The sequence below is a fragment of the Ctenopharyngodon idella genome, chromosome 1 (genome assembly GCF_019924925.1).
Source record: "Ctenopharyngodon idella isolate HZGC_01 chromosome 1, HZGC01, whole genome shotgun sequence".
NCBI classification, from domain to species: Eukaryota; Metazoa; Chordata; class Actinopteri; order Cypriniformes; family Xenocyprididae; genus Ctenopharyngodon; species Ctenopharyngodon idella.
In genome coordinates, this window is record NC_067220.1 from 28,192,500 (window position 1) to 28,214,473 (window position 21,974).

Sequence of the window (21,974 nt, forward strand, 5' to 3'; positions counted from 1 at the left end):
ATACAATTAACATGTTTGACAGAAACTTTCCTTAATAAGCCTTTATCTGACCGAGTTCTGCTGTGCTCTAAATCACTCACAAATCTTATGATACTTCAATAATCTGCATTCAGTTTTTACACAATATTAGTTGTTTTCATGCCTTTTGCACAACATTTCACTTTTCATCTTCAGAGAGATCTTTCTTCCTCAACATATTGCATGAGAACTGTGACTTGCTTAATAATGTGGAACAACATCTTTAAGTAGGGTTTCCATTTACCTAAGTACTGTACCTGGCAAACAATTTTGTCTGAGATTGATACCAGTTATCTAAAAAGACATGGATAAATAAACAAACAAAAAACACTTTCTTAGAAAAACTAAAATCTGAATGTTTACTGTACTGAAATTCTACTGATATGTCACTTGCATAATAATTTGAAACACAGTGTAGATGATTCACCTCAAATCTTGAAAATAAATTAAACAAAAACACAAACTGTGAACTCAGTGTGAACAAACAAGTGTATTCTATTACAAAGATTGTTTCAGTCAGTATGTATGTATTTTTAATCATTTAAAAATGGTGTAATATTTATGAATTTGATTATGCACTTATCCATTTTATTGTGTGTGCAGTGCACTTGCAGAGAGACTCCGTCCACACTATCTTCTGATTGGCTGTGATTTTTGATTGATTTTCCTTGTGTCTGGTGTGGACAGACCAATTGCTTGTTGCTGGAATCTTATTGCATCGTGTCTGGTTAGGACACGGTGTTATAATGTCACAAAAGGTTTCTATTTCAAATAAATGTTGTTTATCCCACTTTATATTCAAAAATGCAATTAATGTTACATTACAGGTTTAATTACAGCTGTAATTACATGCAGGTATTGTTTAAAATGAAAGTACAATGTAAAACATGTATGTACACAATAAGTGCATTGTATCAAGTGATTAATTTAAATGTAAGTACATAGTAGTTAAGGCCACCTAATATAAAGTGGGACCCGTTGTTCTTTAAACTTTTTGTTCATCATAGAATCATAAAAATAAAAAATAAAAAAGACACTGTGTTGTGGTTTCCACACTTCATTAAGCAGCAGGGCCATTTTAAACTGATAATAATAAGAGTCTTCTTAAGTACTAAATCAGCATATTATAATGATTTCTTAAGGATCATAACTGGAGACTGGAACAAGACTGGAATAATAGCTACTGAAAATTCAGCTTTGGGGTTTTAAAAAAAAATATATATTATAGAAAACAGTCAATTTAAATGGTAATTATATTTCACAATAATAATTATATTTCGGCCTAATGAAACCTGTAGAAATTGAAAGAAAACAAGTTGACAAAAAGACTGAATCCTGTATTTGGTGGAAATAGAGCATAATAAGCGATTTACAAGCAATTTTTAAAAAGCCGGTCATTTTTGACTGGGGACAACAAAGGTGTTACAGGGTTTTCAACACAGAGTAAGGGTTAAGCCCTCAGTTCCTTCAGTTCTGTGTTTTATGTTAAAGGTTATGGCTTGTTGTGTTGACTCTCTAATTGTTTGGAGTTCATTAAGAGTATCGTTCTTTCGTCAATCTGCGTCACACATCTTCTTTGGGATTTTAACTACATGGCAGCCATGACAATAGCCTTGGTGAACATAAGAATTTTCTTTAAAAAAAAACATAACAATCTTACTGATCCCAAACTTTTGAACAATAATATGTGTCTTGTTTCTGAACAAAAGACAGTATATAGGACACTGGAGATTCATACTGGCATGCATTAGATGTCTTTTGCCATAGACGCCTTGAAATAACCACATTCAGTGTGAGAAAATAGATTTGAAAGGGGGGAAAAAGAGAGTATGTTAAGAATATATCATGGTCCAGAAAAAGACATCATCTATCAAAATATGTCTATCTGACAATGGCAGAATGGCAGCAAGTGGAGCAGAAAGAGGACTCCATCAATTACCGCTGAGGTTTTTGCTGATAGATGGGGAATATTTTGTCCTTTACAACATCATGCCCCTGAAGCTTATCCTACTCTCACACAATGCTGCCAGAACTTAGTCTAATAGAGTCATATATTAAAGACTTACTTATTTGTGCCTCGGGGGCCAAAGATAAAACACCTACCCGTGAGGGGTAAAGATTCAACATCTTGCAGTGGCTAATTTTATAACCGTCTATGGAAATTAATTCATAAATTTATGAATCCAATTACATTCGCACCACAAATTGGTGTGACTGCATTGGAGTGCAGTCTGAGGTCTAACCACCTCTTAACTCATGCATTCGCACACACACAAACATAAACTTCCTCCTGAGCTTGCATGAGAACTTATTAAGAGTTATGCACTATACATTCCCTCAGCTTTAGGGCTATTTTTTACCGTAGGATCCTGCAAGCCTTGCAGTCCTTCTCTTAGGGGTGTCAAATAGATTCTAATTACCTCGGCAGAATTAAATGAACATACGCTAATGGATCATGGGAGGCATAGCCTGGCTCCAAGGATGTGTAACCAATTGCACTCTTCACGGTTCAGAGGGACTAGAGGAGCTGGAGGACTCACTTCACACCAGACCTTCTGTATGTATTACCTCACTATATCCTTTTAAACCCAACGAAAGTCTATGAGGATTTTACTCAGAAAGAGAAATAAAGAAAGAGGGAAATTGAGAAGCATATGTCATGCTCTGTGTGGGGAAGAGCACTGCAGTTTTTCAACCATATGATATTTGATTTTTCTCTCCAAGAGAACATTTTCCTTGAGTCAGTCTGAAGTCTTCATGCATTATTTTTTTATCAGCACTTGAATGTGGGTAAGTTTCATAGAAAAACAACATTTTGAGCAAAAAGCTGAGAAAATTGTGTTTTTGTCAAAAAAAAAAATACATCCGGATCGGATTCAGAATGATGATTAAAACATTGGAGCAGATCGCGTCCATCAACACGGCCAAACCTTGCTCAGTCCTATACTTCTTCCTGGGTCGACATTTCATTCAGTAGCGTTAGGCAGTTTTGATTTATATGCTGTTCAATTTTTGATGATCGTGTTATTTTACATTAGCATAAATAATACTTGTATCGCTTGTTTCTGCTGCTTCTTCGCCTGTGTTTTGATTCTGTACTCTTTCAGAAGATCCGTAATAGCGCCCCCTAATAAATCATAGATTCACTGCATAAAGCTTACCAAAGATATAATCCCCTATGCAACTTTTCCTGGAATTCTGAGTATTTAGCACAAAATAGAGAGTTCAGCACACAACGGTATTGAAAGAGAGAAAGAAAGATTGTGGCGCATTATGGAAGGCCTGTGAGAGGCAGGAATCCTTGCTTATATGGACCTTGAATGACTTAAGGAGGGCAGTCATCCAAGTGCACTCATCTAAAAATGCATGCAGTTCACTTTACAGTGTGCCAGGCTTTACGATGAATAATGTAATTTGATCAGTGAACCGGGGTTTCGTTTCATGGTACTTTGATGTTCAAGGTACTACTTTATTATTTATCCCTTCGTCTGTACATATTTAAGGAATATACAGTGGTGTCCAAATGTCTGAGTAAAATACACTGAAAAATTATGCAAAATAAATAATCATGGCCTCCTAATCATTCCCCATATATTTAGGCTTCATCACTCTGTCTCCTCTCCACCAATATGATGGAGTGTGGTGGGCGTTCTGGCGCACAATGGTTGCCGTTGCATCATCCAGGTGGATGCTGCACATTGGTGGTGGTTCAGAAGATCCTCCCTTCCATATGTTCCATATTGAGTGCTATATAAATGTAAAGAAAAGTGCTATATAAATATAACAAATTATTATTATGACTCAAAATATTATGCTTATAGTAGAATTTGTAATGAAACAAAGTAGAAACAAGCTAAACAGAAGCATTTTCAGAGGATGTCTAAGACTTTTTGATCCTTGTATATATCTTAAAAAAAATAAAATAAAAAAAAAAGTAGGAAAATGCAGAATAGCTGTGGAGAAGATAAGTTACTGGAGCATTTTCCCTTGCAAAATTGTAAACTTTTATACAGCAGACAGACAGCAGCACTGATGGTAGAGAAATAGACACTTTCCGAACTGCACAATTCTCACTAAATAAAGAACAGATGGTGCTTTCACAACACATCAGACAGACTCCCTGATAATTACACATGCTCATTTTAATCACTCAGCCTCTGCGTTTCGTGCTATAGGTGTGCTGGAGCTCTAATTTTTTTTTTTTTTTTCCTGTTACACCATTCGACTGACACTTACATCTTCATAAAACCAAGTTTTTATTTATTTATTCGTTTATTTATTTATTTTAGATATAATTTAGACAATTATGTTTTGCAGACAAATCTTTAATGGTCACAATAGACTCACAAAGATGTTGATCCAATGCTGCATTGATTAGTCTTGAAGAAACATTAAGACAGATTGACTCATTTGCAACTGAGTCAGGAAAGATGGTCTGCTGTAATACTGAAATGTAAATAACAAACAGGAAGGCTCAGAAACACTTGCGGCTAGACAGTTACCATAAGTGGCGTAATTCTTTATAAAACAAGCAACAGGAATGGTATAACTTGTGCTTATATTTCTTGCAAAAAAAAAAAAAAATCTAAAAATCTGAATTTCTCATTTGAGACAGTCATAAATTATTTAAATCATGCAGTGACATCCTGCAAGCGTATCATAAGAATAGGACCTCAGGCTTACGGCACAGTTCTACATTAAGTCCAAAGTGACAGACTGAATCCTGTTGTTTACTCTGAGCCAGTGGCGTGAACCATTTGATTAAAAAATGTATATAAACATTCACCAAATATTGTGCCAGATTGCAGTTTATGTAATCACAATGAGAGGAAAGAGGGAAGAAAGAAAGAAAAGGCCGAATGGTCGCAGTGAATTCGAAGGCAGGATTGGTCAGAGACTCGTAATTTTAACTGTAAAAGACTGTAAAAAAATGCAACAGTAAACCTGTTAATTGGTTAACAGTAAATTCCCGTTTTATAAAGAAAAAAACTGTAACCAGCTCTAACTCTAACCTTACATTTCATGTAATTTTACAGGAAAATACTGTTAAATGTACCATTTTTTAACCCTCTACAGCACAGCGTTGCCCTCAGGCAACGGAAAGTTTTCTTAAGGCCCTGTGTTTAGTAAATTTTTCTTTAAATGATTACAACCAATTAGAAAGGTTGAGAAAGTACCCAAGAACAGTCCAGTAAGGTGTGGGAGTCACTATCAAGCACCATTTGAAGGTGGGATGTCCTGTTCTGACACATGGTCACAGGAGCACATGGTGTGAGAATAAGGCAAGATTATTTGCTTTAGTAAACTTATTTAAAATGACATGAACTGTACATAAAAAAAATATGTGTGTGTGTGTATGAAGGTGTAGAGAATGTTTTTTTTTTTTTTATTTTGCATGTTCAGAAGTTCAGTTTTTCTTTTCGTTACCTCAGGGCAACGTTGTGCAATAAGGGGTACTTTTCGAGGATGTTTTGGACAATACCTCACATTGACAATAATGTGTTATAAGAAGGGAAGATGCAGGATTCCTGGGTGTGCAGGAACACCCAAAGTGATGTGCAAAAATTGTAACATACACCTGTATTTCACAGCAGAGAAGAACTGCTTTTTGAAGTTTCGTATGGAGTGAATTCTTATTACATTAAGTACATTATATGACATGACACACTACATGATACAAGCCTTTGCATGTATCAAATTCAATATATCAATGTCTTTCAAGTGTTTTTCCCTTAATGATTTCTTGACATTTTTTGGAAGAAAAAAAAATAAAAAATCCTCTCTGAGCATTGTCTTATGATAATTTTCTTTATGATTCTATACCATTGTTGCACAACGTTGGCCTGAGGCAACGAAAAAATATTTTTCCATTTTTTTTTATCAATATGTTCCCAAATGAACCAAAAAATGATGTGGAATATATATATATATATATATAAAATATAGTAGTATGTTTTAGACGGTTGTAAGAATGCATATTTTATCACCCTCATGAGCAGCCTGCTCAGTGCAGACTGCAGACATTTCAGAATAAGAGTCACAGTGTATTTCGGGATGGTTTATAATTATTATTTTTTCCTGGTCATTATTGTTATTTTGTTTACACAATAAACTGTATTTAATTTAATTTCTATTGAATTCATAGTAAACTACTTTATCTTCTGTCACAGGAAGGAAAAACTAAGAACATTATTTGACACATTATTCAATATATTTTACAAGTATAAGGGTTATTATAGTTAACCTAACCTAAAACCATAAAAAAAAATCTGAAATCGTTAACTGAAATAAACAATAAATATATATAAAAATGTAAACTTATTTCATTTCATCTAGTTTCTAAGCTTTAGCTTAACCTGAGGTATTACAATAACAAACAGAAATAAAAACTTATAGACATTTAAAAGCAAAAACTAAAAGACATAAACACACAAAAAATGACTAAAACTTTTAACTAAAATTACAATGAAAGCAGAAAAACTAAAAATCAAATCTAATAAAAATTTTAAACGAAAACTAAAATAGTACCTCAATGATAAGTGTTTCAATCCCTGAAAAGTACTGAATTTTGCTCTTTCGTGTCTTTTTGCACTTAAACAGTCAAAAACTGTCCGCTTTGGCGTGCAAAGTACAGTTGGGTGAACATAAACAGTTTGGGGAATATCAGATGTACCTATATCAGTGTATAGGATCTGTGTATTGTTAGAGAAATGCTTAATGCATTACAATTTAACTAAGTTAGATTACTACTGTAGATTTAGTCGACTAAAATCTTATGATATTTAGTCAACTAAAACTAGACTAAAACTAAAACAATTTCCGATTACTAAAATATGACTAAAACTAAATGGCATTTTAGTCAAAAGACTATGACTAAAACTAAATAAAAGTTTGCTGTCAAAATTAACACTGGTGCCATCAACATGTGTGCAGTAGAAAGAACAAATCAACTTATAATTTACAGTGAAAAATTCTGATATTCTCAGAATTCCCTGTGTGACATCACATTTGATGGTTTTTAATTTTAATGATTGTGTTTCTTCTTAGTTCCCTTTCAGTCGGTCATGTTCAACGTCACGTCGAGTGAACCGACGAATTGGGATCTCGCTTGAGAGACCAATCTGCTTTGAGTGTAAACTAAACGAGCCAATGCACATTGGCATTTGGGTTTTGCATCTCGCACTCCACCCCGCAGCATGGTGATAATGCCACGCATATTCAGCTTTTCGCTTCAGAGCAGTTCTATTGTTTCAGCTTCCAGCTGTATTGAGAGTATTCTACTATGTGTCTTCTTTTTGGGAAGCAGCCTTTGTGTCTGTGTTGGTGTGACAGCGCTTGCAGCGGTGGTCGCGAACTCCTCAGTTCTAACAAACAGCTGTTTTCACAGCTTCTCCGGAGAGTTGCGCCTTCTGTGAGTCTGCTGTTCATTCAGCCTGAGAAAGGTTGCTTATCTTTTATGAATGTGAGAGCCACAACAGGTTGCACTAATTTCTGTTTGTGTTCTGTGGCCATTTTCCGTGTGCGCTTCAGCGCCAGAGAGAGCTTTATTTCCCTGAAAGCGCAAATACGGGTGTAACACTGTGTCTTTTTAACGATATTATTTTACCCGTGTGTTTCTGGATGTGGTAATTTCCTATCCTCATTGACGGCCATGATCAATGTCTCACATGCCTGGGCATAAGCATGTTGAGACTGCGTTCGTGGGTGGCTCATGTTCTCGCATGAGAGCATGACCACGTCGGCACGCTGGTCGCTTCTCGCCTTTCTCATAAGGGCTTGCGCTTCTCAGCGTGTCGTGTGCCGTCGAGCTGCTGGCTAAAGCCCCGGTTATATTTTCTATGTGCGCGAGTGCACAAGGGTCCGCTAGGGTCCACGTCACGTAAAAAATATTCATTGGAGGGTGTACGCGGAGGCTTTTTGTGGACATCCACGTCCACTAGGCTACAAAAGCACCAACTGCGCATACGCTGGAAAATCGACATGGATGTTGAATATGACATTACAATTCAGAGACAGTAATATTGTAATGTAACTAATTACTTTCAAATGACAGTAACTAGTAATATATAATGTATTACATTTTGGAAGTAACTTGCCCAACTTTGCTCAGGAGGGACCTAGAATTTTATTCAGATTTGATGTCGATCACTGCACCAGAGAGAGGATTGTTATGCTCTGAAAGTGAAGATGATGCTGAGCGTCCCACTGTAATGGTGCATGCTCAGGCTGAATCAGATTCAGGGTTGACAACCATGCTTTCCCGTATAGAGGGGGCGTAGCGCGATGCGTAAATCGCCTTGCCCCGCCCCAGATGTGCATGGAAAACTTTGGCAGTATGAAAGCAAATTGGCACCAATATGGAACGCCAAAAGCTGCATAAAGTTTTTTTTCCTCTCTCACTACCCTCGATGGTGGGGCTACCAGTGGCACTGCCGCCTTTGCCCTGCATGCGATGGCCACCCTGCAAGTCTACAAGCAAGCACTGATAATGCACAGGGGTAGTTCTGAGCTGGGGTTGATGCAGGAGGCTAGTAGTAAAATGAACGACTAGTAGTCGTTCATTTTAAGCAATTAGTCGACCAATCACACGTTTATTAATAAACCATATAAATCATAATAAAGAGCCTTTAATGCCTAAATAGCCTAATCAGCGTTCAAGCACACGCATAAAGCTTTAATGATTATGAATGCATTGGGGAAAAACAGCAAGGAAGACCGCTTTAACATTTTAACAATTAATTGATAAACTAGTGTTTTCTGTATTTTCGGCTGCAGTGATGAAGTTGACGATGCTGACTCGTCATCTTCGCAGTAGTGGACGCGCCTATATGCACGTTTCGTATGGATTACATAATCTGAGAATATTTGTTTTCCATTTGAATTGGTTAATTTAAAAGTAGACATTTTGCTTTCTTTACATATATTTTTCATGTCTGTGAGGCAAATTTACATGGAGTTTCGGTTCTTTTTTTCTTTGCTCAAGTTCACAGAGAGAGACGGCAGAAAGCGCACCCTGTTTGCTTTCATTATTTTACAAAAGCACAACATGTTGTTATTATGAGTGAACACAAAGAAAAGTAGAGTCTTCACAGATTCAAAATATGTATTAATCTTATCTATATACAGAGTATTTTAGATGCAAGTGATTGCATCTGCGCCTCCATGTTAGCTGTCATGCAGTAAGCACACTACTTTTCAGCCTTCACACTCCGCACAAACACTTGAATAGCGCACATTGTACAGCTGATTTGGACACACTTTGGAACCGCACAGGTAGACCTGTTTGCCTCGCTGGACACGTTGTATTGCCAGTTGTTTTACTTCCTGACCGGGGGGACCCTTGGCACGGATGAACTGGCACACAGCTGGCCCCGGTGCCTAAGCAAGTATGCGTTTCCCCCAGCGAGCCCTCTTGCACAGACACTGTGCAAAGTCAGGGTGGATGAGGAGCAGGTCTTGTTAGTTCCACCGTACTGGCCCAACCGGATCTGGTTCCCAGAACTCATGCTCCTCACGACAGCCCCTCCCTGGTGCATTCCTCTGAGAAAGGATCTACTTTCTCAGAGGCGGGGCACCCTATGGCACCCCTTTACAAGGTGCCTCTATGCGTTGAAATGGAGCTTATTCATTGAGTGGTGTTCTTCTCACCGAGAAGACCCCCGGTGATGCTCGATCAGAGTTGTGCTTTCCTTCCTGCAAGAAGGGTTGGAACGAAGGCTGTCTCCCTCCACCCTAAAAGTGTATGTTGCCACCATTGCCACACATCACGATGCAGTTGATGGTAAGTCTCTTGGAAAGCATGACCTGATCATCAGGTTCCTTGGGGAACTGATCATCCATCCTCCTTGCCCTCACTCTATACCCTCTTGGGATTTGCTCTAGCTTTGCTTTGTTCCGTCTGCGTTTTGCGCCTTTACATGGACCGAACGCAGAGCTTCAGGACCTCAGAGCAGCTCTTTGTCTGTTATGGAGGCCAGCAGAAGGGAAAGGCTATCTCCAAAGAGAGGATGGCCCACTGGATAGTGGATGCAATCGCCTTGGCGTATCAATCCTAATGCATGCCTTGCCCGCTTAAGTTGAGTGCTCACTCAAGTAGAAGCGTTGCTTCTTCCTGGTCGCCGGCGCATGGCGCCTCGCTGGGAGACATATATGTAGAGCTGTGGACTGGGCGACACCCAACACTTAGTGTTTAGTGTTAAATTTATTTTTTTCTTGCATTATGATTATGCTTAAGGTTTGAGAAGATTAAGATCCTTCATTTGAGCTGGAAGAAATAGTATACATATAAATACTACTACTATTACTACTACTACTATTATTACTACTATTATTTATTTATTTTCTTGCACATCTTTCTCCCAGTATGTGTAAAAAAAAAACTGCTGCTGCAGACAGGCATAAAAAATGGACTTTGTTTACTTGTTAAGTCTTCAAATACACAGATAAAGAAACTATGCAGCAATGTCACATAAACCCTTTAAGGGGCTTCTTTATCAAACAGAAAAAAAAAAAAAGGATTACTGTAAAAGCCATGTGTTTATCGCTTTGTTTGCTTGGTACTCTACATGAATAACAAAGAATACAAGACATGATTTATTCATGTACATCTGAGATCTGTGCTAAAACATAAATGCACATTTAACAGAGATATACATTTTTATATATTTAAGTAAGGAGCAATATGAATCTCAAAGTAACAGTATTTTTATCAGTTTTATAACCCATCATCGATCACAATCAGTGGAATAAGAAAAAAAAAAGATTTTATGTGCTGTTCACTAATAGCAAAATACACAGTATTTGAGATGCAGTGAGTGAATCAGAAATTGTTTGGTGGTTTTTATGCATCATGATCATCGTCTTTTACCAATTAAAGTTCAGTGAAAAATTAAAATTATAAAATTATTCATAGTCATGTGGAGGGATTTCTTTCTAACACAAAAGTATAAATTTTGAGTGAAGTGCTATGTGTTGTTATGGTTAATAGTATATAGTATATATTTAATATAAGTCTTCTGAAGCCATATAATAGCTTTGCATGACATTTAACTCTTTCCCTGCCATTAATTGAGTTTTCCATCATTTATGACAGAACGCTTCCCCGCCATTGACAGACTTTTCTGGCAATCCATATTTTCACTGTAATATGGTAGGAGGCGTAATCTTCTGAAAGAGTACAAAATCTCTGGATCAAAACACAGGCGAAGCAGAAACAAGTGACAGAAGCGGTATAGGACTGTGAAAGCTTTAGGGATGCTCTCTGTCTGCTCCATCTATGTTTTGATCATCATTTTGGAATCCGATCTAGACAAAGTCTCTGAATTTTTTTTTGATGAAATTTACCCACAATGATGTGTTGATTAAACAAAAGAATGCATGAAGCTAGATATTTGTCTGTTTTTTTTTTTTTTTTTTTTGATATATTGCTTGTTCAGATATTCATATAACAAAAATATTCTGGGGCCATGAAAGTTTAATGCTGGCACAGGCTGGCAACTTTTGGCCGGCAAAAAAAAACAAAAAAACACTGACTAGTTAAAGGATTTGTGCACCCAAAAATGGAAATTCTGTCATTATTTAGTTACCTTAATGACTTTCTTTCTTCTGTGTAATGCAGAGATGATATCTTGAAGATGTTCAAAATGTGTGATAATATATTTTATATTTTACAGAAGAAAAAAATAAAATCTTGCTGGTTTTGAATGACTTAAGTGTGAGTAAATGATGACAGAATTTTCATTTTTGGATGAACTAACCCTTTAAGTCTTTATTCACTCAGAATCTGGGTTGTTAATCACTGTGACCGTATCATTGACTCAGTGAATTGAACTTGAGATCCGGAACATTGCATTTTGTGAACTAATTAGTCAGACTGTTTTTGTGAACTGGATCAACCGATTCATTGATTCATCTGACTCAAAACAACTATATTCATTCTCAAACCAGTTATAACTACTTCTCTCTCTCATAATAAAAAGAGCTACATTCACTTTCATTACATTGAAAAAAAGTATCCAATATATTCTTCAAAAATTCAACTAAACAGGAGATTGAGGTTTAGTGTGAATGCATTGATAGGAGTTGATGGACTGAGGTTAATTTCCCATTAGGCCTAATGGTGATCATTATAACCGGCACCTGCACCTTAGATGTGCCAGACCAGACTTCATTACCGCTCTTCTGACGTCATTCTGAAACAAAGACAGTGACCAATACCTCGACCTCAGTTGAGCTACTCCAGAATGTTCCTCTCACTTCTTCTTGGAAAATTAACATTTCATCTGAGAGCCAAAGGGATTCCAGACAGTGAGCACAATTAGACACTATTACCATCAGCCTGTCAGAATACGGCCTTTCTTTTCATTTATTCTTCCTTTCTCTCCCCTCTTTTGCATATTTTGCAAAAAAAAAAAAAACACATTAGTTAATGACTGCAGCTAAATATACACAGGGAAGCCAAAAGAAAGATTTGGCATTAAAGACAAGTTTTGATGATTGTGGCTGTTATTATGCAGTTATAATATTAGAGGGTGTCATCACAGAGAAATGAAATCAATGTACATTATTTCGCTCACAGTTATTTTCTTAGATGTGATGTAGTTAAGATAGAAAGCATTCCAATCAACTTCTAGCATGTTTAAAGGTCTTGACTAAAGCTATGTTTATGAAACTAATCAATAGTCATATAGAAGTACCAGGTCATTGACGAGCAACAAAGTAAACAGAGCTATTGCAATACTTTTAATAAATCTACAAAATTCTGAACTGTCAGGTTTTTTTAAGATTTAGCTACAAGGTGTTTTCGATTCATGCTTCAGCTCCCAAAGTCATTACAAGGACAAAAGCTGGTTTTTGATATGTGTGTACAGAAATATATTTATTAAATAATAATAATAATAACCAAAACAAAACAGTACATCCCCGATGGGAAATTTGGTTTTGTTTTCAAGTATGGCAGTAACATCCTATAACAGAAAAGCAAATACGATCTAATACATTTTGCAGCATAATTTGAAACTTTTGATTCAGCCTTGAGATTACTAATACTCTTATCCTTTCTTCTCCTCCCTTGAGGTTTATCTGTATAGTTTATGGTTGCCTACATCATCCATCCTCTTACAGGCCAGCATAAAAGGTACATAAAAGATTATGTGACTGTGTTACATTAAATTCTGGAGGTTTAGTTTTGGCTGATTGCTTAAACTAAAGCTGTTGTTGTTTATTTTTCACACAATAGTTTAATCCTTTGTTAACTTTAGTGTATTAAAGGAATCATTCATCCAAAAAAGAAAATTCGGTCATTATTTACTCCAAACCTGTATGATCTTCATTATTTCGTGGAACAAGGAGATGATCTTCTGTGGAATGTAAAAGACGATATTTTGAGGAATGGTGGCTACAAAACGGTTTCGATTCCCATTGACTTCCATTGTATGGACAAAACAATAAATGGGAACTGAAACTGTTTGGTTACCAACATTCTTCAAAATATCTTCTTTTGTGTTCTGCAGGAAAAAGAAATGCATGCAGGTTTGAGGGTCGACATGTGGGGGAGTAAATGACAGAATTTTTATTTTTCGGTGGACTATGCCTTTAACTTCTCCTTTTGCGTTCCACAGAATAAACATGCTCTTCTATCCATTCTAGAATTTTCAACCATTTATTATTTATTTATTTATTTGTACTGCTCTTATCAAGTAAACTACCCTGTCATGCTCTTAGGTTCCCTGTTTACTTTACTGATCCCCTAGAAGTCATAACCGTCAGACATATTTGGAAATTGTTGCTATAGTGTATAACTGTGCTGCTTAAAACCGCGGTGGTGACATCAGCATGAGCGCCCTTACCTTCCATGCATCCTGCTGAGGTGTGTTTAGGATGCAGTTGGAAGTGTTTTAGCGACAGCAGCTTGCTGTGAGCCTGGCAAGATCTTTTTGTCACTGTCGCTCAGCCTTCTGATCTCTCCAATAGTATTCGGAGGGGTGACCTACATTTCAACGTGCAGCTCTCTCTGGCTTCACCATTTAATACAGCAAAGGATTAGTGAGGGTCTTACTTTAAACAACATACCGGGAACCGCATCAATCCTTGTTGAATGTTACGGAGTGTCAATCCAAACACTAATACAAAACTGTCCAGAACATGTGGGCAAGTAATACTCTGTAAAGGAAAAAAATTAAGTCACATTAAGCTTTAGAAGAAGCTCATCTATCTTTCTATCTATCTATCTATCTATCTATCTATCTATCTATCTATCGTCATACATTTATAAAGAAAAAAAAAAAAATAGTTGTTTAATTATTTATTTTTTTTTCCTTTCCCCAACCTGATTTTATCTCACATAGGGCACCAAGTAAACCAGGACTGCCAATGCCAATCATCACTTCCTTTACAGAGAGAGATCTTTTGTTTTGAGCAGAGTGTTGGTTGTATAGAGCAGAATCTGTGTGTGTTAAGAGAGTTTGAACGTGTTAAGAGTGTTAGAGACTGTGAGTATTGTTTGTTTGATTTGAAATTGTTTGTACTTGAGAAACTTTGTTATATTTGACCCATTTGCCTATTTTTGACGCTGAGTTTGGATTGCCCTTTCAAATTTTGGTTGCCTGGTTGTATATATTGTAAATACTGATTATTTGGGAAAGTAGGGAGTCTGACGCAATTTTTGTTTATTGTAAACTGTTTGATCTTTGTTTTTTGGTTAGGGAGTTAGGTTTGTATATTGTATTTTCTTTTCTTTTGGGTTAGGGTTTAGGAAAGAGGTTTTAAAACAAGGAACTTTTGTTTGTTATTTTGGCCCAGTCAGCTCCTGAATCACAAGTCCCAACTTTAAAGTCAATAAATTTATTATTGTTCAATTTCATTACATTTCTCAGAGTTTTTCATGTTGCACGCTTTCCCCTAGACGGGGCGTAACAGTGCATGATGCGCTTGTCAAGCTTTATGGATTTATGGAATATTCAGTATTTCTGGCCCTGTGAAAAGCTCCTGACTTTCTTATATCTGCAATGTCTGCAGCAAAACACATTGCTGAAGATACAAGTTCAATGAAAATCTTTTTTTTTTTTTTTTTGGAGATCAACGAAAAAGTGCAGAATTTACATGCCGGTCGACTGTCCCACCGTTATTATCAGCATTTTTATTGCAGCTTTCGACTGAATGCCTTAAATCCAGGCTCTTTTTATGGTGTACCATGCCACAGTGTGTTTTATTTTTATTTTATTTTATTTATTTTTTTACATTAAAGAATCAGTGTTCTATTTAAAATTGTAACAAATTAATTCATTGTCAAATTATTGTTTTTTTTTTTTTTTCTTTAAACCCCAGTTAATTGCATTCAAGTCACTAGATGTTATTATTATTCCAGCCTTTTCTTTTCCTTTTTGTTGCTGTTGTTTTTACTCAGTTCACTACAAATGTCATTTTAAAATGTTTCCTGCCAAATCAAATGAAGACTTGAAGACATTTAAAAAAAAAAAAAAAAAAAAAAATCAGTGAATCACCATCATGAAAATGGATATTTTTTTTCTGTAATTTTTTCTCCATGTTTCCTCTGTAAATTTTCTACTTCTTTAAACACATTTAATCACATAGAAAAAGTGACATCCTGTTCTGTCCTCTTTGTAAGAACTACTTGAAAAAAATATACAGTATATTTTAGTATACAATATTAATTCCTAAATGACTATATATACACATCAATCAACGTTTTTTTTTTTTTTTTTTTCAATTAATTTGTGGTATCTGTTATTCTGAGTTAGTAAGCAGCAATAAAGCACACGAGAAAGAAGTAGCAAAGTTAATTCATAGTTTACTCATCACTTCTGTTCTCCATACATTACACAACAGTTCAACCTTCCTATTAAAATAGTAGTCCACAACAAAATTCACTTATGAACAAAACATAATTGTTTTAATCTATTAATAGACCTAACATTTGTATTAATTTTCTTGACTGAGCAGATGTCTTTTTTTTTTTACATTAAATCATCAGTCTTCTATTTAAAATTGTAATTAAAAAGTAATTTGTTCAAATTATTGTCAAATTATTATTATTTTTTTCTCTAAACCCCAGTTAATTGCATTCAAGTCACTAGATGTTATTATTCTTCCAGCCTTTTTTTTTTTTTTTTTTTTTTAGATTTAATAAATGGTCTTTTTATCTAGGATTTTGAATTGGTAAATTAATAGTATGCTTAAGTACATCAAACTTTTCTTTAAACATCTGGAATAAATACAATTTTCCTGATATATCTCATTATCTCCCTATGGTCCTTTTCAGTATTCATTCAGTCTAGTGATAGTGTCCCTAGGCTTTACTATGTCTACTCAAAGATTCAGACTTAGAGGTGGTCTTGAGTAACACATTATGAATAGACTGTTGTGAAACCAGGGCTGTGTCCGAAATCACCCCCTATACCCTTAAATAGGGCACTATTTGAGGGGACAGCCATTTGTAGTGGTGTCCGAAACCATAGTGGACGATGTTGAGTGCATTCATTCAATCCCACAATGCACTGCAATAACGAGTGTACAACCGATGCACGCTCAACTGCTAGAGAATACCCATAATGCACTGTGAGAGTCACGCGCTGAATGAATTCTCGCGTCTCGCCAGGAGATGGCGCCCGCAGCTGAATCAATCATCCATTCATTTTCAAAGCCGCGCTGGTCCAGTATAATATCATACAGGTTCCTTTTTAATTGATCATTAAATCGTTTAATTAAGGTTTGTACATGCTAGTTTTCATGGCAGAGTTTAACATAAATATTAATTCCTACTGGAGCTGCCAGTTTGCTACATTTCAAATAATTAAACAGCAAGCACAAACTATGCAAAATCGACAGCCCTTCCGGCGCACTCAGTGTCCGAATTCACTCACTCGTTTCATTCACTCCTTCAAGTGGACTATATTAGTGGAGTAATGTAGGGAATAGTAAATAAGGGCATAGGGGGCGATTTCGAACACAGCACAGGTTCAAAAATAGAAGAGACACAATAGTGGACAAGGTGCAATATGCACCAGGTGTGCCTCATCACACTGCCATTTCATTTTGTTGGCAAGTGCACTGCAATCATGAGACTGAATGAGGGCTTGCTGTAGCATCATTGATGATTGTATTGAGGAAGGATTCTTCACAATCTGCATGCTGACATATCTTCCAATACTTTCTAGCAGAATATATCTATTAAGGTTACAGTATAAATTCTATAAATTTGTACATTAAGATGAATTCAACTGATATATATATTTTTTTTTCTCACTGTGTCATGATGACATTCTGTATGTGACCATGGCCTTAGGTTATCCAGTTGAGCTACAGTACCGATGCTGTTCAGGGCTTTGTAATCCCTCTCCCACATCAAGCCCCTTCTGTGTAGGCATGACCAACTGGATCTGTCCCTCTATCAAAATGCCACAGTGGCTAGTTTTGCTTCCCTTGCTTCTCATCCTATTTGTCCAGGGCTGTCTGGGACCAGCCCCTAAGCGGGTCTACGAGGAAAGTGCCTTTGCCAGAGGCCAGGATCGGAGATCCAAGACCGGGCAAAGAAACAGAATTGACACCCTTGAGGCTTTTCTGGGTCTTGCTAATGGATTTAGGACAGTTGGCTAATTTGTCAACCTGTTTGTGATTTTGTACACATTGACAAGCTTGTTAAAGGAGATTGGCACACAAACTGTAAGCCGATGGGAGCAATGGGGTTTATTTAAAAGTCTTTGAGGAAATATCTGTTGCTGTATGTTGTTACTTTGATGTGGTGTCTCTTCAAATAAGAAGTGATTTTGTCAAACAAAGCCTAAAGACAAATCACCATTAAATGAGAAGGGACTGCCCTCCTTCAGCAATCCAAATGCTAATTTTGATTAGAATCTAGCTTTTATCCACACAGAGACCTCCGCAAAAATGCCATCAAGCCATCATTTTTATGTCAATTGAGTGAATTACCCTTAATCCAATGGAAATATAGGCACCTCCACATTCAACTTTAAATGAGTAGCCAAATTGCATCAATTAACATGGAAGTAACCTCAGCCTTTTCCATAAAGGCGGTCGAATAACCCTATTAGAGTCTAAAATGCAACCTTGAACTATCCTCTGTTCCTTAACAGCGTGTCTCTTGCACCCGAAGTGGTGCCTTTTTGATTATTTCTTCACAATGATGACTTTAGTGAAAGGGTGGTGGGACAGATTAGGTCCAAAGGTAAATAATGAGACGGTTTCGAGGGCAGCCATTAGTGCCCTTAACATGAAGTAACCGTAGCATGCCATTAAGAGTCTCTTTTTAGAATTCTGTACTCGGCCTATTCAGATGTCAAGTGCGATGATTTTTGTGCGTACATGTGTTTGTGAGTGGGGGGGGGAGGTGTCAGGCAAAAGACAATTAGAATGAAAACAAGTTTTAATCAAATGGCTCACAGATCCCTAAGAAATAAAAGGTTATAAGAAAATAAAAAAGGGATGGGGAAAAAACACTTTTTGTCAAAATAATGGATGTTAATAAGCATTACTTGAAAGTAAAAATTTTAAAAGCTTTTTCTGTTTTTATTTTTATTTTTCTGAAAAATGTATTTATTTATTTTCTTGTGTGTTTGTTGTCTCACTAGGGTTCCTGAGTACAGGTGATCAGGCAGCCAAAGGGAATTATGGGCTATTGGACCAGATCCAAGCACTCCGGTGGATCAAAGAGAATATCCAGGCTTTCAAAGGCGACCCGAAAAGAGTGACTATATTTGGATCAGGAGCTGGGGCGTCCTGTGTAAGCTTGCTGACCCTGTCACACTATTCAGAAGGTAAAAAGCATTTTGTAATAGACTGACAATTAGACGTAGTACAGTTTTATTATTTAAACTATTTTGTTGGAGCCCATTTCTGACCCAGAGTAAAAAATAAAATGGGGAATTTGAGATAAGGTAATAATGAAGTCACACTGTGAGATATATAAAGCTGCAGTTTGTTGTGACAGTATAAAGTTGCAATTAAGAGATATTAAGTCAATAACAAGAAAGAAAGTCACAATTGTGAAAAATAACATCAGAATTTAAAATAAATAAAGTCCCAAAGATATGAAGTCCCAATTATGTAAGGCTAATATATATCCAACCTGTTGTTTGAGTTGAAATATTTTATTAGCTCATTAAATGCAAAAGCTGATGGTATCAGCTGCATTTGAATGAAAAGAGAGATAGCAAGTCCGTAGTGTGATTAGAGAAACATGAAAGAGGCGCTGGCCTCAGATATCGGGATGGGTCATTATACAGAATTGCTATTGATGATGGTCATAATCTGGGAATTACTGATCCTGGAATGTCACGAATGATCAATCAGAATAAAGTATTTCAGAGAGCCATGTAATAAGAGACATTAAATAAGACATTTAATGCCATGTAATAAGAGAAATTTGGAGCATTTGTTTTGGAACAAGATGTGTTTTCTCTTGTAGATTGGTTCATTTAGGCATATTTAAAGATGACAATCAAATTCAGATCTGTACTAAACAATTCTACATGTGATCTCTGCCCAATTGAAGACAAACTCTGGAGTGGTTTGCATCTGGTCAGATAGCAGTTTGATCCAGCAGATGAAAGAACCAATATCTTTATGCATGAACTCCACTGTATGAAGGACAGCACTGTTTGTTTGGCCAACAGACTGAATCAGATAACATGGAGAAAAGATGAGGAAAAATCTGTACACTGGCACATCATTGCAAATCAATCAATATGCACCTCTTTATCTGATAATACCATCTAATTGCTCTTTTGCTAAACAGGTGCACTGAAACATTGATTCATTTATGCCCAGACTCATAAATACATATTAGTAATGATCATTAGAAACAAAGCTGAGTGCTCAAAATTTTATACAAAGCACCCACATTTGTTTACTACAAAAGCCACCAATTCAAACCTCTGCAAGAATATCACAGCCCTTATGAGATGATGTAAAATACATGGTGTGCCTTTGTTACAAATACAAACTACCCCACTGCCAGGGTAGTAGAGTAAGTTGTAAAAAGACCAGAAACAGAGGCCACATTATGCAGTATGCTTCAAAAATAGGTTTATTGAAACAATCCATAAGAACAATCCAAAACAATGCCTCTTTCTGTGAATGACCATAACTTAAATCCACTTACTGTTTGACTCAGGAGTTTGTGTGTGTGTAAATTAGTATACTAGAACAAACTTCTTTAATGGTATTTATGCTTAATGAACACTCAACCCTAGTGTACGTGTGTAAAGAACATATAGGCCTAACAAAAAACACTGTCAATGTTTATGTGTCTATGTGTAAATATTATCAATCACAGTCACAGTGGTGAAAAATTGATGTTGTTAACTCTTGATTTTGATTGCAGGCTTGGTGGGCCCAGAAACTACATAGGGCACATTTTAACCACACTTCTTTTGGCTTAGTTGCCAAATGGCTCCATACAAAGAATTTCATTCAACAATTTCATTGTTTGAGGTCTCATAATCCTCATCACTTTTTTTTTTTTTTTTTTTTTTTTCACAACTGATCTGACTGTCCTGCCTTTCTTTGAAACCTCATCAGTTCCTTTAAAAAAAAAAAAAAAAAAAAAAAAAAAAAAAAAAACACTGGAAGGCACACCTCTATCGGTCTTTCTTTTTCATTGTCTAGGCATTCTGTAAAATTATTAAAAATGAACTGTTCTTAATTGTATGCAAGGGGTTGGTTGTAACACTCACTCCTGTCAGCCAGTGTTTAGCAAGATTTATTAGCATTATGGTTTGAAATTAACAGGTTAAATATGCATCATATTTTGCCTGAGAAATTACAGTTTAATCTAATATAGGTTAAATGGTCAAAAAAGTTAAATGTTCTTACCAATCTGTTTTTCTTTATAAAATCTGCATGTACCTATTTCCAGCCTTCACAACCATTCGTATAGGATCAGGTACGAATTGGGTAAAAGCTGAAATGATCATAGGATTCCTAGCTTATCCCTGATTGGTGGAATTGACAGTGTTACAACTCTCCACATGTTAAAACCATACCAGGTCTCCCCTACATTAAAATAAATAAATGCTGTATCTGTTAATATTATGGACCTGAGCTAACATGAACTGACAATGAACAGTTGAATTTGTATTAACTAGCATTAACAAATGATAATAAATACTGTAACAAATGTAATGCTCATTGTTAGTTAATGCATTAACTAACATTAACTAATGAGACCTTATTATAAAGTGTTACCAAATTTTGCGCTCTCTCTCCTTTTTTGAGGTAGAATCTATCTTTTTGTACCAGTATTTATCATTTACATTTACAACAAACACATTATCCCCTCTCTTCTCTGTACTAATATTTTGTAGGATCTCTAAGAACCAAAAGTCCTTGGTCCCAGTGTGCCTGGCTGCATGTCATTTTCATTGTAACAACAACCCCTACAAGGCATTCATCTGGAACTCAATTGTCCCACTATAAAAATAGATTTTACATTCAATGTCCAGCCTGGCTAGATAGCAGACGAAATCTAGTAATGGATCAAATGACCTCTGGCTACAGTTACTCTAACACTAACACAACCCCAAATAAGGAAATGCTATATTTGATCAAAATAACAGGACAAGATGTATAGTTCTCTCCTGGTGTTCCTGTCTAACAGGTCGGCCATGATTTATGAATGAATTACATAATGTAAATTGTGAAATAAGCGGAAAGGCATTTCTTTTCACTTGTTACTCCTGCTGTTCATCTGAGCCCTTTGTCTTCACATACATGTTAGGCACTCTAAACAGTGTAATGGTGTACCATTAGAAAATGCCTTGAGGTTTTTATCTTTGCCATATACCATATATGTACACGCCACAGTTTATCATTAGCATTTTTTGCAATGCATCTTGCAATGTATGCAATAAGTATATATAACTAACTTCAGTTTAATGCTTGATACTAATAATAATAATAAAAAGAAGAAGAAAATAAAT

General features: G+C 36.1%; 1 protein-coding gene across 2 annotated transcripts in view; it reads left to right on the plus strand.

The window, feature by feature from the left end:
• nlgn4xa (neuroligin 4 X-linked a) overlaps positions 1–21,974 on the plus strand; it is a 110,304-nt gene that overhangs the window by 74,013 nt on the left and 14,317 nt on the right. For both annotated transcript variants that reach the window (XM_051908443.1, XM_051908451.1), the window contains one exon: positions 18,624–18,809. In XM_051908443.1, coding sequence (XP_051764403.1) covers positions 18,624–18,809 — 186 coding nt within the window. The remainder of the gene's footprint in view (positions 1–18,623; positions 18,810–21,974) is intronic.